At 41.7% G+C, this 15,843-nt stretch overlaps 1 protein-coding gene across 2 annotated transcripts; it reads left to right on the top strand.

Annotated features, from left to right (window-relative positions):
• The first annotated feature begins 863 nt into the window (after window positions 1–863).
• pspc1 (paraspeckle component 1) lies at window positions 864–12,930 on the top strand. Of its 2 annotated transcripts, XM_020634152.3 has the most exons (10): window positions 865–1,361; window positions 2,050–2,199; window positions 2,337–2,488; window positions 3,136–3,231; window positions 3,357–3,553; window positions 3,906–3,990; window positions 4,451–4,556; window positions 8,574–8,631; window positions 11,696–11,832; window positions 12,153–12,930. In XM_020634152.3, the coding sequence occupies exons 1-10, from the start codon at window positions 987–989 to the stop codon at window positions 12,378–12,380; spliced, it is 1,584 nt and encodes a 527-aa protein (XP_020489808.2). In that variant the 5' UTR covers window positions 865–986; the 3' UTR covers window positions 12,381–12,930. The 2 variants fall into 2 exon arrangements, 1 of the variants encoding a protein (XP_020489808.2); XR_010665578.1 differs by lacking the exon at window positions 8,574–8,631 and having other exon boundaries at window positions 864–1,361; window positions 12,153–12,298.
• Window positions 12,931–15,843: the final 2,913 nt, after the last annotated feature.

The raw sequence follows: 15,843 nt of genomic DNA, 5'->3' as shown, positions 1-15,843 counted from the left end.
ATAACAGGCCCCCCGGTTTAATATCTTCTGGTCCTTATCATACATCCCATTGTGAGAGCTACTTGATCATGTTGAAAATAGTGACCGGTCTGTTTACTTGGGACAGGAGATCATCAGGTTGTAATTGCCACTGAGTTAAATCATAGACTGTAAATGTACATGGACAAAATGTCAGTGACATCATCCGTTGGTTATTGAAGCAGACTTTTGAAGCCAACTGACGGCAGTTGCCCATATTGGAAATGCTGTCTAAATCTAACGATCGTGTAACCTAATACAAGGCAAAGAGCTGGAGCGGAGGTGGGTCTTAAGTCTCCTGGCTGTAAACATGTTTATTTCTGCTGTTAAAAATAAATAAATTAATTAAATGGGTGTGTATGTGACTTTCAGCCAGCCTCAAGTGGACACTCAAGCAACTGCAGATTGTTGCACCTCTGAATTGGCTTCATTCACTGGAGGTTACCGCTTGGATTCAAACTGTGATTTCGGGTTATATGAATTAAAAACAAAAAAAAATACCAGACATTTATAAAAAATTATAAAAAAAAACGAAAAAAAATCTGTTTCGAGGTGGACCAATTAAGTCAAATATATATATATTTTTTAAAGCAAAACCATTTGTTTTTATTTATTATGATTTATATTCTTTGACGATTCTCAAATGAAAGGATTTCAGGATGAAAGTTTAAACTGCTTGGATACGTGGTTATATAATTTAACTTATATATTTATAGTTATAGTTATATATTTAATTTTATTTATTGGTGAATTATTGGTATTTGTTGTAAATTGATGATCTTCAGCCCGGAGATTTCTTTTCCGCGCACCTGCTTTCCAAACGCTTCGCAAGTTGCGCGCGCAGGCGTCGCCATCTTTTCAAACGGAGGAGGCATCACAACACTCAACAAGCCTCTCCGCAGCTAAAAGTTAGTCCGAATAACGAAGCTTTCAATAAACCTCTTCGAGCGAGGACTGCTGAACGAAACATGGAGCGAGCAGACATGCAAAGCAGCATCTCTCCTCAGCCGGCGCATCACGGCACCGACTCCCCGGTCCCGCAGGAGGAGAGCCCGGCGAACAAAGACAGCCCTGCGACCCCGCAGGAGCCGCAGCAGTCCCCCGCGGACGAACCAGCAGAAGGCGCCGCTGAGGGAGCAGAAGATGCCCCTCAAGAAATGACTCTGGATATCACGAGCTTCCGGAAGCCCGGGGAGAAAACGTTCACGCAGCGGTCGAGGCTCTTCGTGGGGAACCTCCCGGTGGACGTCCCGGAGGAAGAGTTCAGGAAGATGTTCGCCAAGTACGGCAACACGAACGACGTTTTTATCAACAGAGACCGGGGCTTCGGCTTTGTTTGCCTGGTATGCATGTGTTTGAAACTGTTTTGTCATTTTATTAAACGTGTTTCTCAACGTGGAGTGGGAAATGTGCGGCACGGGGATGTTAACTGCGGCGCTAGACTGACTTCCGGTAGCTTCCGTTTGTTGACATTATTTTTGCGTGCAGAATTATTATAATTCACATTTTTTTCGCTTTTCATAAATTTGGTGGGTGAATAATGACCCACAAGTCAAGTGCTGAAAAAAGTGCTGAAAAAAAAAAAGCTTTTTTCTTTTTTTTTTTTTTTCAAAGTCAACTTTATTGTCAATTTCAAAATATGCCAGACATACAGTGGAATCGAAATTGCGTTTGTCTCCATCCCGCGGTGCAATACAACCAAAATAAGATAAAATCGATCAAATAAAATGAGGTAGAAATAAGATAAATAATATTTACAGTAATACGTTTTAAATTGTGCAAAAGGTACACAATGGTAAATAAAATTTAAAGAAAAAGTAAACTTGTGCAATATGTGCAATGTGCAGTAAACTGAGTGTACTTTTGAATAGTTAGCTTCAGAGTTATTAGTCCAGAGTCCAGTTTTGACCTAAGCACATATTTTAATGTTAAATCTCTTACCATCTTGTTCATTCTGTGACGTCACATTGCACCTCTGAAGGTCATGCTGTGCAGGGCTGATGCATGATCATCATTTTTCTTCCGTTTCAGGAAACCAGGACTCTTGCGGAAATTGCGAAAGCCGAGCTGGATGGAACCATCTTGAAGAATCGACCGATCAGGATCCGCTTTGCCACACACAATTCTGCTCTCACAGTGCGCAACCTGCTCCCCGTGGTGACCAACGAGCTCCTGGAACAGGTGAACAAGACTTTTCAAAATCCCTAGTGTGGCTACATCTCAGAAATGCAACGAGGACATTTGACTTCCTCGGTTCACGCTGATTTTCTGACTGTCGTGTAGTGATGTTAAATCTGAAAGCAACCTTCTGCCTTAAGGCCTTTTCTGAGTTCGGACCGGTGGAACGGGCGATTGTGGTGACGGATGACCGGGGTCGCCCCACTGGGAGAGGGATCGTGGAGTTTGCGAACAAACAATCTGCGCGGAAAGCCCTGGAGCGCTGCACAGAGGGAGCTCTGCTACTGACCACGTAAGCAGTGTGGGACGGGAGGGTTTGGAGGAGTGCTCACACAGAATGTCGAACTCGCTGGGGGTCATTAAATACCCATTAAAGCTGCTACAATATGGAGCTCCCATGTCGATTTTTTTTCCTCGGAAGGCCAGTTCTCAAAGCATTGCAGCTGATATTGAAAGGATTTTTCTTTTTTCACATATCAGTCTTTAGGTGCTTTCACACACGGACAAAAACTCCGGAAAACTTGTAGGCATCAGCATGTTTGAACCCCCGACAACATAATTCTTCACCCCGTCTTTCCCCTGCAATTTTTCCTGCAAGCTCCACAGTAAAAAAAAAAAAAAAAAAAAGAAATTGTCTGCATGAAGTTGGGGTGAGCTCATGTGAGAGTGCAGGAAAACATTCAGGAGATGTCCCGGAAAGTGCACGTGACGGCCGTGATGTCCCTTCATGTAATGGTTTTTCTGTTCCTGATTCCTGTTTTGGCGTTTGATCGGTCTATTCAAGTTGGCGTGACGATGAACATTTTCTAAAAAAAGTTGCCTTCAGTGTTAGAAGTGTTGTGCGGACACACAGTACAAAGCAGGTGATTCTGATCGAGCATTTCTTTTCTTGTAATATCACCGCTGATTGTAACCTCGCGTTGTCTTCGCCTTCTTCAGCACACCTTGTCCAGCCATCGTGGAGCCCGCGGAGCACTTCGATGAGGAGGATGGACTGCCTGAAAAAGCGATGCAGAAGAATCCAAAGTACCACAAGTAAGCGTTGCCTCTTGAGGTCGATGCAGAGTCGGGGGGGTATCCCGTCGGCTGCCACAGGGAAAAACCACCAAAATTTGTCGTCAAATCTTTGATTTCTGAACATTTTTTTTTTTTTCCTTCAGGGAACGAGAGCAGCCGCCGCATTTCGCTCAGCCGGGCACGTTTGAGTTCGAGTACTCGTCTCGCTGGAAAGCGCTCCACGAGATGGACAAACAGCAGAGGGACGTGGTGGCCAGGAACATCCGGGAGGCCAAAGAGAAGCTGGAGGCCGAGCTGGAGTCGGCCAAACATGAACATCAGCTCATGTTAATGAGACACGGTTGGTGCTGTCGCTTCTTAAATCCTATGTTAACCTCAGCGTGCGTGCGTGCGTGCGTGCGTGCGTGCGTGCGTGCGTGCGTGCGTGCGTGCGTGCGTGCGTGTGTGTGTTCACTGTATGAACTGCTTTTTGTTGCTTTTTTGATAATAACATTGGATACAGGAGGTTTTGTGATATGGAAGAAAAAACAGATGGTATCTTCAACCCACATCTTCCCCAAGCCAAAGAGAGAGAGCGAGAAAAGAGGCAGTGGGGGTTAATCAGTGTTGAGAATAAGTAGAGAGCTCCCTGGTGATCCCCGACTGTCAGCAGCGGTCTTTACTGACCTTGTCCTCTCCTCTCCCCCTTCCAGATCTCATGAGACGTCAGGAGGAGCTGAGGAGACTGGAGGAGCTTCGCAATCAGGAGCTGCAGAGACGAAAGCAGATAGAGATGAGGCATGTTTCTGTTTACTTCAGACCCAAACCACTTGTACAATTTGTAAAAAAAAAAAAACATTGCTGTTGTTAACTCATGAGCATTGGAGTCACTGACGATCTTATTAGCTTGCTTTAGAGTAGCCAGTTAAAAAAAATCGTCTGCAGGGATGTGTGATGTTTACCTCCTGTGATTATCCATTGCAGTCTGAATCAATCTAATCAGTTTAGTTTTTTTAGCTGCACAGACAGGTTTAGACTCTCTAAGACTGACCTGATAAAAATAAAATAAACACACGTTTCTGATCAACACCATGAACTCTGAGACGACGTGGAAAAAAAATCAAGCTGTTGTTGTAATCTTCTGATATGTTGGTTAATGCGCGCCATCCTAATTCAATCCATTCAATGAAACCAATAAATAAATAAATGAGTTAGTTGATGGTTAATCTTCTTATTTCCCTCTTTACTCCGTCTGTAGGCATGAAGAGGAGAGGAGGCGCAGAGAGGAGGAGATGATGAGGCACAGAGAGCAGGAGGACCTCAGACGCCACCCTGAAGGCTTCAAGCCGAACTACATGGAAAACGTGAGTACAGCCTGAACACACACACACACACACACACACACACACACACACACACACACACACACACACACACACACACACACACACACACAGACACCAGCTTCCTCTTTACATATGTATAATTATTGTCCTGTAGACACACAGACAATCAAGCGTGACACCTAAAAGTCATGATTCGACCAATCCTACACAATCTTTGTCTTCACTCGGCATCGGATTCTCACGCTCGCTTTATTTGATTATTTGAACTCACACATGAAACTTCAGAGAATCACATAACGAAGCATTTTGAGCTCCTTGCTGTTGGCATTCTAAACAGGTGTTCGTGTACAGCATGCGTAACATCAAGTGAAATCAACCTTTCACGAAGACGAGCATCGTTTAGTCTCTTGATGTTTCCTGCATCATCCTCCGCTGTAATCGGCTCGTTCAGGACGACAGCTGTTTTATTTAGCGACATGCCGAGCTGCCGCCCGAGGCGCGTCTCGGTGGAGGAATCGTTTCATTTGCGATTTGCGTCGCCGCGCAGGGACTTCTAATTTCGTCACCGGTTGTCATAGCGATTCAGTCACATCGTTATTTTTCTGTCTCTCTCATGATTTTGTTCTGACTTTGCTGTGTGTGTAAAAGTTGCTGGTCAGGCTGCCGTGGATACTTAGCGCAGGGAAGTAAAACGCCTCGCATAATCTGAGCTCAGTGAGGTGTGGAACAGTACCTTTTTACGTCTCTAAAGATGGCCGAAGACTCTACGGTCCTGTGTGCATTTTCTTCATCTCTGTTCTGTAACTTTTTTTTCTTTTTAAGTTTGATGTTAAAGGCGGGGTTGGTCATTTTCTCCCGTTCCACTTTTTTAAGATTCTGGTTGAACTTCCTGACAGAAATGAATAACTCATGTTCTCTGAAAAAGGAGCAAAGAAAATCCATCACCTGTAGCAGTTTGTAAGCCTGTAAAAACTTTGACCAATGTCTGCCTCGAGGTACCAATCTGATGACCCAATCAGGCGCCTCCCGGTCTCCCTGCTCGCTCTCTACCTCCTGCATGCATGAGCGAGGGGGGGCGTGGCTTTCGTGGGAGCACTGAGGGAACGCTACTTTCGAAGTCATGCACGTTTTTGAAAAATGACCACCCCTGTCTTTAACATGCAACCACAAGAGAACCTCTGATTGTTTTTCGATCATCTATGTTTATCAAGAATGACGGCGCTCATCCATCAACTACATTTCCATTTTTGGTAGATATTAAACATAGGAGTATTTATATAAATATATCCTGCCAGATAGTAAAATAAAGCGATGAGGCTTGATGTTCACACAATCTTACTCCAGTGTTTCCCACAGGTTGATCGAAGGGGAACTTCATGTTTATGTGAACTATTATTATTATTATTATTATTATTAAGCACTGCCTCTTGGGTTCTGCCAGGGAACGTCTTTTAATGATTATTATGAGTTATTTAACAATTTTAACTCAATCATTTTCTCTTGCTTTGTACATCCTCATAGAGTTTAAAAGAAGTTGTCAGTCTGTAGAGATAAGACAGTGGACAGAGCTAGAAATCAGAGAGAGAGAGGGGGAAAGAAGCCACAGGTCAGATCAGAACCCGGGCCGGCCCGCCTGAAGGAAGCCTCCGTCCAATCAAACAATTATAATACAGACTCTATACTATCTGCTGCCACCTAGAGGCTAAGTACAGACAACACACTGGAGACACATTCTCATGATTAATTTACAGACACAGTTGCAACATATTGACCATTAAACAGGTAAGTACATAAGGAAGACGAAAACCTTTCCAATAACTATATAACTTTTTCTGCTTAATTTCCCATGTTTACTTTTTTAAATTCTACATTAGTTGTATAGTTTTAAAACCAGCATAATGATATTTTTTGAGGCACTGGTTCGCTAGTATGACTTAATTTATACATTTATAAACGACAGGTTTGATCAGTGCAAATGAACTAAATAACTTATGTCCAGCTGCTTATCTACAAAAAGCATTCTTTAAATGTCTCATACAGACATTCAGTCCTGGACTTGGCTCAATGCTGTTCAGTAAAAATCTGTTATTGTTTAATTTCATTCTGTGTTTGTTTGCAGCAGTGAGAGCATTGTGTGTTGTTCAGATGTATGCCTATTCGTCATAATGTTAGAGAGAGAGAGAGAGTGGGAATGAATGAACACCCAAACAGAACATCTCTTTGTGTGTTAGTGGGCCCTGACGCACCAAGCTGCTACAAGCCATTTTGGCTCAATCACAGATATTTGTCTTGTTTTTCACTCTGAATCAGAGTCCTGTTGTGTTACATTTTTATTTCTTAAGCGCAATGAGACTCAGGATTGGCCTTGTCATTGCATAAAACAAGTGAATATTCTGCTTGGCACTGGTAATGTGTGACTGATGGAACAAGACTGAAAGGGTATTTTAGTGATGATGAACTTTCAGGCAACAGTTTAACAATCTTTTGTGAGAGTGACGGCGAGATTTGAAAACTGGCATGTGGCATCCCAACGGCATGCCAGTGTCGTTCATGGCGCGCCAGTTTGCCAGGGACATTCGCACCTAGTCTACTGACATGGCAACATATGTTCAGCGGCTTCTGCTGTGGCCAATGGCGTGCCACCAGTGGGTCTGCACCATGTACCAGTCGTCTCTCACCAGTACTGCCAATCTTCCACCAACATGATGCATATGTATGAATACCAGTGGTTTAGCTCTACAACATACGACACATTTTATTCATATTGAATGTTTTTTTTTTGTTTGGTATCTCCATAATGACAGTAAAGTACTTTCATATTGTTGCTGATGCTAAATGGACTTGAGCTTTTACACTGCAGGTCACACCTACACATTCACACACTGATGGTAGTGGTCACTGTGTAGTATCATCAGGGCTTTAGATTTACTTTTTTTGATCACCAGCCAACATGGCTAGTAGATTTTTAAAGTTACCAGCCGACCAGATTTTCTCCCAGACAAATTTTCCAAATCTGGCAACGCTGACTTGTCGCATCATTCCTGCAGCCTGCCAGTTCAAACAGACGCAGTGATATTTGCTTCATTCATCACCAGCCAAAATGGCTAGTAACTCTACAGTGTTACCCGCCGAAGTTAACTTTCACCCCCAATTGGCCGGTTGGCGGGTGTTAATTTAAAGCCTTGAGTATCATCCATCAGAAGTAACTAATAACTATAATAACCATAACTAAGTTATAATAATACCAGTAAGCTCCTAGCAAAACTAATCCCTGCTAAAACGATAGCCTAGCCACCAAAAAAGTAGAAAAAGTGCCCAACGTCTTTACCAACCATAAATGTTCTAGTAAAAACGGTCCATGCTGTGATTGGCTGATAAAGCACACGCTGTAGCCTAGCCACCGTAGACACTGGTATTCATTTACAAGTGCATCATGGCAGTATGGCGTCTGCTGCTGAATTTTTGGTGCCATGTCGGCAAAACTAAGAGGAAACATGTTTCTGGCAAACCGGCATGCCACAAACAACACAGGAAGTGGCATGCCTCACACCCTTCTTAACCGTGGAGCTGCTGCTTTGTTATCCGCTGAAATTTAAAGGTAAGGTTTCTTTTTTCTTGGTCGACTTGGTGCATCAGGGCCGTGTGTAAATGGCCACGTTTTCTCACCTAACTTTTTTGTTTTAGAATGTATTTCTTCTGAAGTAATACCACTGCCGATAAGATACCCTGAAGCCTGTTTTATAACTTTTCTTGAAAACAGATTTGCACAGATTAACTCATTTGATTTCATTAAGGCTGAAGTAGAATCTTTGGTTTTGCACAGTGGTTGCAAGAAGCTCATTTGTGAGAAGTGAATCTATAGATCTACGGCTGTTCCCACCTGGGTCGACCGGTCCCAATCATGTTAATACAATGAATACTTTTGGTGTGTGTGTGTGTTACAGGCTGTACATAAGACTGTCCGCTGATTTGTTTTCAGCACATTTGCACTTAAAGCAGAGTTTTATTCTGAAGGCTCTTCTTCACTTCTTCCAGAGAGAACAGGAAATGAGAGGGGGTGAGCTGGGCCCCCGTGGAGCCATTAATATGGGAGGTACGGGCATGATTATGTAACGACTGGTTGATACAAAAACCAGACAAAACACTGACTATGATGCGTACATTACAACTGCCTGAATGTCAATTATTAGTTGTGTTTTGTCTTTCACCCCGCGTGGTTTCACTTTTCTGCAAGATAGTCAAAAACAACTTAAAGAAATAACTGACCCTGTTCGGTTTGAATGAACACAGTTGGGGTGCAAGACAAACAATACACCACCACATGAAGACATCCTTACTAACTTATACACAGTTTACTGAGGCGTTAATCTGATTGGGTAAAGGTTATAGAGTATTTGGTCCCTGAGCTCTCATCCTTAGTTTATGCAGATTCAAACAAGGTGACTCAAATTTGATCTTCACCGTGACTTTTTACAAAGATCATTGCACCTATAAGTGAATAATATAAGGAATTAGACTTGTTGTTGTCTTTACATTGTGTTCATTATGTTGATCTGCTGAGAGAAGGATGAGGGGCCAGGGAGTCCTACATTGTGACCTTGATAGTCAAGGTGGCTCTTAAACATTCAAGGATTATTACCAAGGATTGCACATCATCTCTACAAACAGTAATGTTTGGTACTTACTCGTTTTATTGCTCAGAATTCATTCCTCTCCGTTATTATAGCCAGTGTTTACCTGTAAGGTTGATATTTGAGGTGTTGGGGATTCTGTCATATCTTAACATCTTTGCTTTTCTGACTGCTGTAGTTTGGTGCGTTGGTGTGCATGGATGCCACATGTATGTACTTTTTTTTTTTTCCAAAGTCATTATTAAGTTTTTATCCAAAGTTGAACTGAATTAAGAATCTGTTGCAAACTTTGGATTCTGTGAGTTTGTTTGTCCAAATCGTGGCTAGTGGAGCTCATTTTCCAGATGGGGTCATTGAAAAAACTATGAAAAGAGAGAGAGAGGAATAAATGGAGAGAAAGTTAAGACATTAAATGATAAACGGTCATGTGGCTGCAGGAGCTGGGGATCAAACCTCCAACCTTCCAATTGAAAGATGACCCCCACCGCCACCCCATATAAGTCCCCCATCCCTTAAAGGGGCGGTTCTTAATTCCTCCCAGGAGCCTTTACACTTCCAATCAAATCTGGATAAATGCGTGCCAGACTTCCTCTGTATGTGGTCTCAATCGGTCCTCAGGAAGCACCGTCTTCCTCCCACAGTCCAAAAGATATGCTTGTTAGATCGCTGCCGCTATATGTCAGTTTCTGATTGACCGGCAACCAGCTTAGGGTATACCCGGCCTTTTGACCAGTCTCCCCGCCCCCTGGGATGTTTCGATAACTGATGGAAGGATAAAGGGTTAAACAGTGCTTATTCAAAATGCACACAAACACAAGGGGGAAAGCAAACAAATGCTTGCTTGAGGCCATATTGTGTATGTTCTTATAAAATATGAATATTTACCTTCAAATCAATGATCCAGCTGATTGAGCTCTCCTTTCCATTCAGAAATTGCACCTTCAACTGTGCTTGAAGTGATATTTCTTCACTCCGATTGACTTGTTGTTTGTGGATCCATGTGTGATGAATGACTCTGTCTGTTCCTCTGATGTGTTTGTGTTGGTCTGACTGGTTTCCTCATGGTAAGAGGTTGTTTACTCTGAAGTTGAAGATGATGTGCAATCCGAGGTTTAGCCAGAAGTATATGTCGACCCTGACCCATTGGCTGGGTTTGGTATCATTGTGTCCAATGTCATCAATGAATATCTTCACGTTCTTTTACTTGTCTACAGTATCTGACTGGACAGTTTGGGTGTTTTGTACAACAATAGAAATTGTAATGGTGTTATTTAAAAAAAAAGGGTTTTGTAAAATTTTAATTGAGTTTTTTCAACCAAAAACCATTCCATGAGAAGTCATTTAAATTACTACAACGTATTATAGATGTGATGTAATAATTTAACAAGGACGCCTTGGAAATTCTCTCAGACGGTGGTCATCTTAAAAATCTCATACCGTTGCAGCTTTTTTTTTGGCATTTGGCCACAAAGTTGAGGTTTTACAGTCGTAGCTTCGACTACTTCGGTTAATAACACAAGCTGTCGTCTCCCGTCGCCTTTAATGTCTACTTTAAGGATACACATCGCTAGTGACAACTTAAGATTAACGTTGGTTTTTGGTTGGTACAGTTGTTTTTGTTTGATATAATTATGTTGTAAATGTATCTGGAGAAGAGATTTAACAAGGTTTTGATTGTACCACAAATATATATAATCATAGAGCGCCACAGGAATGAGTCCTAAACCCCGGAAGTAAGTTAGCATTTTAGCGCCATGCGGTCTAACGTCTAAAAGTCAACGGGGATTTTGAATGTGTTTGTGGTTAGACGCCTGAAATAAGGTCTGTGGTTCACAAAAGCTTAAGAGATGTGGCCGATTTGTTAGACCACATAAACTACGTTAGGTAATACCCCCACTTGTGAATTTTGAAGTTTTTACGCGTCTTTAAAAAGGCGGTTGCTAACAAGTGGCTAAATGTGACTACAGTGGTTGTCGGGGACATTAAACGTCATCACGCCGGGAACTCTGTCAATAGTCCGTGATGTCTCCTGTAGGTTTAATCTTTAGGTTAAGGTGAATATTATGTTAGTAAACAATTTATTAAGCTATGCAGATTAGTTTATCGGAGATCGTCTGAAGCATAACGGTAGTGACGTCACAGTCATCCGGACGTTAGCTTTAGCGTATCGTTAACTTTTTACTTTCTGTCGGCCGTATTAACACTTCAAACAGCATAAAAATGGCGTTCATTTGTGAAGATTATCCTGCTGAACAAAACGCCTACGCATTAGCAATTTGGGTTTTCTGCAATGATCCAAAATCCAATAGGAGAATTCTCGTTAGACCCCATGGCGATGCTACTTCCGGGTTGGCGTGCAACAATACGTCATATGGTTTGTTCTCTATTCGCTGTTGACCAAAAGCCAACGTGAACTTAACTGCGAGGTCATTGGTTTTAATTGTTGCGTTCAGTTTTTAGTCAGCTTGAGAGACCTTATAGCAACCGCCCGATTGACAAACCAATGCTTCATTGTTTTGGGTGTAGATGGCTTTAACCAGGGCTCTCCGGGGCCCGCTGCTAACCCGGGTCAAATGATGGGCGTCAGTGGAAGGGGAGGAGGCGTTGGCCCCGATGGGAACGCGAACGTGGGGTCACCAATGATGTCCGAGAATGGAGCCATGGTAACGTATCAAGACAATTAAACTTGGCTTATCCCTCCATAAGTCCACCTTGGATGTAGCGGCCATTTAACTCATAGGGGAAAATTTGATCTTAAATTTGTAGGCACAACTAATAGTTTTCTTCCTCTCTCTCTCTCTCTCTCTTTTTGTCTTCTGGGCACACATCTCTCCCTTCCACTCTTGGTGGCCCAATTGGATCCCGTCTCAACCTCAAACATGCTAACATGCTACCTTGCCAATGGTTCAACAACTCTTTTTTTTATTATTATTTTTTATTCACACAACTCCTGTGTTTTGTAACGCTGACCCCGATACCACAGCGAAACGATAGATACCCACAAGGCGGATCAAGCGAGGGCCGACAGGTTGAGTCCCCAAAGCAGCAGCAGCACCAGCAGCAGCAGCAGCACCAGCAGCAGCAGCAGCACCAGCAGCAGCAGCAGCACTCGCCATTGGGCCCTCAAGTTGGACAAGCTCCAGGATTTGGCAGGGGAAGTCCAGTAGGGGGCGTCTTTGATGGGCCAAATAACAAGCGCCGCAGGTTCTAACTTCTCATAGATGCGGTTCTCGTGGATCTGTTACTGACCTTATCTCCCGTCCTGGGACTTTGCTGGACTATGTTTTTATGCATTCTTAAAAAAAATGGGACTTTTTTTTTTTTTTTAATACAAGAATGCCAGCTGTGACTTAGTGGAGATAACTCGTCCCCAGTGTCTAAACACATCTTCAGTGTTTCTACACAAAACCTTTTTACTGTTTGTTTATTTTCTTTATTTGATCGATGTTTCTTCTGGTGTGGGGGCGATGTCCTTGGATACACTAAAGCTGCTCTAGGGGAGAGGTACAGTATGGACAAATAAAAAAGGACACTGACAAACTGCCAAAACCAAATACACAAACCCCACACTCAAAAACTTGGGACTAAATCATGTAAGTAAATTCTGCATTACATGTCTTAACTCAAGATGTCCTCCCTTTTTTAAAATACTGTGACTTTTGGAGAGTAACATGTTTGATCAAACAGTGAGTGAATGTTTTTTAAAGCGTGAGTGCATTGTGTATTTGATGGTTAAGAAGAATAAAACCTTTATAGAAAGATGTGTTCTTCTTTTTGTGAGGGAACTCTCATCAAACACCCAAACCCTGCGTACATAACCCTCTTCTTATGCGTCCTAGCAACAGACATATGAATGGTTCTGCCTCTTAAAAGGCGATCTTTTCCTTCCCACTGATACTTTTCTAAAAGTTGCCAAGTGCTGATGGTGTATTCATATTTAGTCTCTGTAAATAAGTACTTTGTAGACCTGCACTTTTTGTTAGTTTCTTAAGCTAACATTTGCAATTAACCTGTATTCCAAATATGTTTTAACCTGAATATAAATGTCTGTTTTTTTGCTTTTTTAAATCTATCAATGAGTCCATCAAGAAGCGGTGTAGTTGTAACAGAATGCCACTTGAAATCCCAAAACACAGCAGTACAACATCACATAAGCATCCCCTTCACATCCCGTGCTGACTGATTTTTTTTATTTTTTATGATTTATTGGCTGCTATTTGAATGAGGTCCAAAAAACCTCCTGCAATTCCTGCCTATGCACACAGGGTGGCGCCAAAGGCCACGAAACACCTTAAAGAGCATCGCTTAAAAACCACTAAGATGAAAAATCGAAACGTTTGTTTTATATCTATATCACTCTGTTTCTGCTATGGCAAGCCGTGCAGGAAATTAATATGTGGAATTGAATTCTCCAAATCCAACAGTTTCATTGTTGTCACCCTGCTGAAGATGCTGGTTTTGCAAAAATGACATCAGCTGAAACATACCAATAGTTTGTTGACCGTCGAAGCTTTTTTGAAACAGCTGTTGGTACTCAAAACTATTTGAAGGTCATCAATTATTGGAACACTTTTACTGCTTCAGAGTAGTAATGCCCAACAAAACATGGCTGAGCGCACTTTGTGCATCCATCTTTAGGGAATTTTTAGCTGAAAACCTCGACAAAACCTCCATTCCATATATTCAAAGTTTCAGTCCGTATATTAATTTCCTTAAATGGCTTGCCATGTTTCGACAAAATATAAAAATGTGTACGTTGCTTTGAACGTGGTGAGTGAAAGCATTCTGGGGTTCAGCGTCTTGCCCAAGGACACGTCGACGTGAGGCTGCAGAAGCTGGGAATTGAACCTCCGTCCTTCCCGTGGAGAGACGACCCACTCTACCACAGAGCTACAGCCGATCAATGACATGGATTAGATCTATTAATATGGTCACCACATTCTTCTGTAGGACGAGGACTGAACCACATTGTAATAAATAAAGTGACATCATTAATAAGATATCTTCTTTCTGCCACGAGTAAATACAGGAAGCGAGTTTGAAGAAAGGTGAATAACAGCTGATGCCTCTTAGATGACACTAAGCATGTTAGATATTTAAGTGTTCTGGTCGGTGCTACAAATGTTCTTTGTCATCTCTTGCAGGTTCTGTTTGTCTCCTGCCTGCAGTGAACCAACAGGTAGATCCAGCACACACACACACTCAGTTTGTGGGCGTTCCCCTTGATGCCGACTGGTTCTATTCGACGCAGACAAATACACAAGCTCCGCAGGGATTCAGACCCTGCCACCTCTCAGTGTTGGAAACAAACCAGAGCAATTAAAATCTTTTTTTTTTTTTTTTTTGAAAGGGACATTAATCAGTGTTTGTTTCCCACGAGAAACAGTTGTATCCATTTTTTTTTTTTTTTTTGTTGCGCTACATTTTAAAGTCTATGAATAGATCAGAGTTGACCGTCTTTGAATCGAACACAGGAGGATGGTTCTCTAAAGATCTTCAGTTGTGAAGGAAATATCTTGGGTAATTATTTTTTATGATTATTTTTTTCATTCTTTAACCAGGTTGGTTCCATTGACATTAAAATCATCTTTTTCAAGTTAGACCTGAAGAACAATTTACAAAACATTACATTTTGGATTAAAACAGAACCATCTATGAGTCATATCTAAAAGAATGTCAGTCAGAAATGGAGCCCGACCGATTAATCGGCCAGCCAATAATATCTGCCGATATTAGCATATCAAGTGCTGGCAAATTTTATCGATCGAGATTTATTCACCAGTCAAATAGCTCATTTCACCTGAGTATCATTGAATTACACTAGCAGTTCTCTTTCTGGTGGTCACCAGCGTACAAATAGAACATAGATCTAAGGAAGATATCGGCCCATATATCGGTATCAGATTTTTTTTTCTCTCCTCGATATCGGCCCCAAAAAAAATCACATATCAGTCGAGCCCTCAGTCAGAACTATGAACTCGCTCCAACAATATATCACAAGAGCGACAGGTTGAACGAGTCAGCACTGACCTCCTTCTCCCGGAAAAGTCAAGGACGGCCATTTTTTTCCCCCCTCACTGTACTGTTCTGTTACATTTATCAAACAGGAAATAAAACCAAAATGAAAAATGTTCTATCACAGTCTCAGGTGAATCATAGCTTTAAGTCGATGACATCAGTATGACAGTAAGTTTTATTTGATGTTTACGTGATTCAACAGGTAGGTTTAAAAATGTATTTTGTTTGTTTATTAAATAAAGATGATTGAACCCCTTTGCTCTGTTGTCATGTAATGAAGATTGATCTGACTACAAATAATGTATATATAAATAAATATGAATTAAAATGTAATGAGATTTTTAAATGTTATAGATATACTTCCCTGTCCCGATTTACTGATAGAGTGAATCAGACGAGATTCAAACAGTAAAAGTGTCATTTTGGTCACAGCTGTAATTGATGTACAAGGATATATTTTTGTTGTCGCAGAAAAGGTTTTTGAATTTTATTTTGAAAGATTTTGGTCTGTTTAAAGGGAAAAAGAGAGAGCAAAGGAGGACAATGTTTTTAGTAAGGCTGGGTATTTAGTAATGCATTTATTTTGATTTTGCTGTGAGGGACTACTTTTCTGCTCCCTCATTTGGACACAATCAAAGCCGACTGATTGATGCTTT

Source organism: Labrus bergylta, chromosome 24 (genome assembly GCF_963930695.1).
Source record: "Labrus bergylta chromosome 24, fLabBer1.1, whole genome shotgun sequence".
Classification (NCBI taxonomy): Eukaryota; Metazoa; Chordata; class Actinopteri; order Labriformes; family Labridae; genus Labrus; species Labrus bergylta.
Note: the sequence above shows the minus strand (reverse complement) of the source record. Positions and strands in the feature narration are given on the sequence as shown.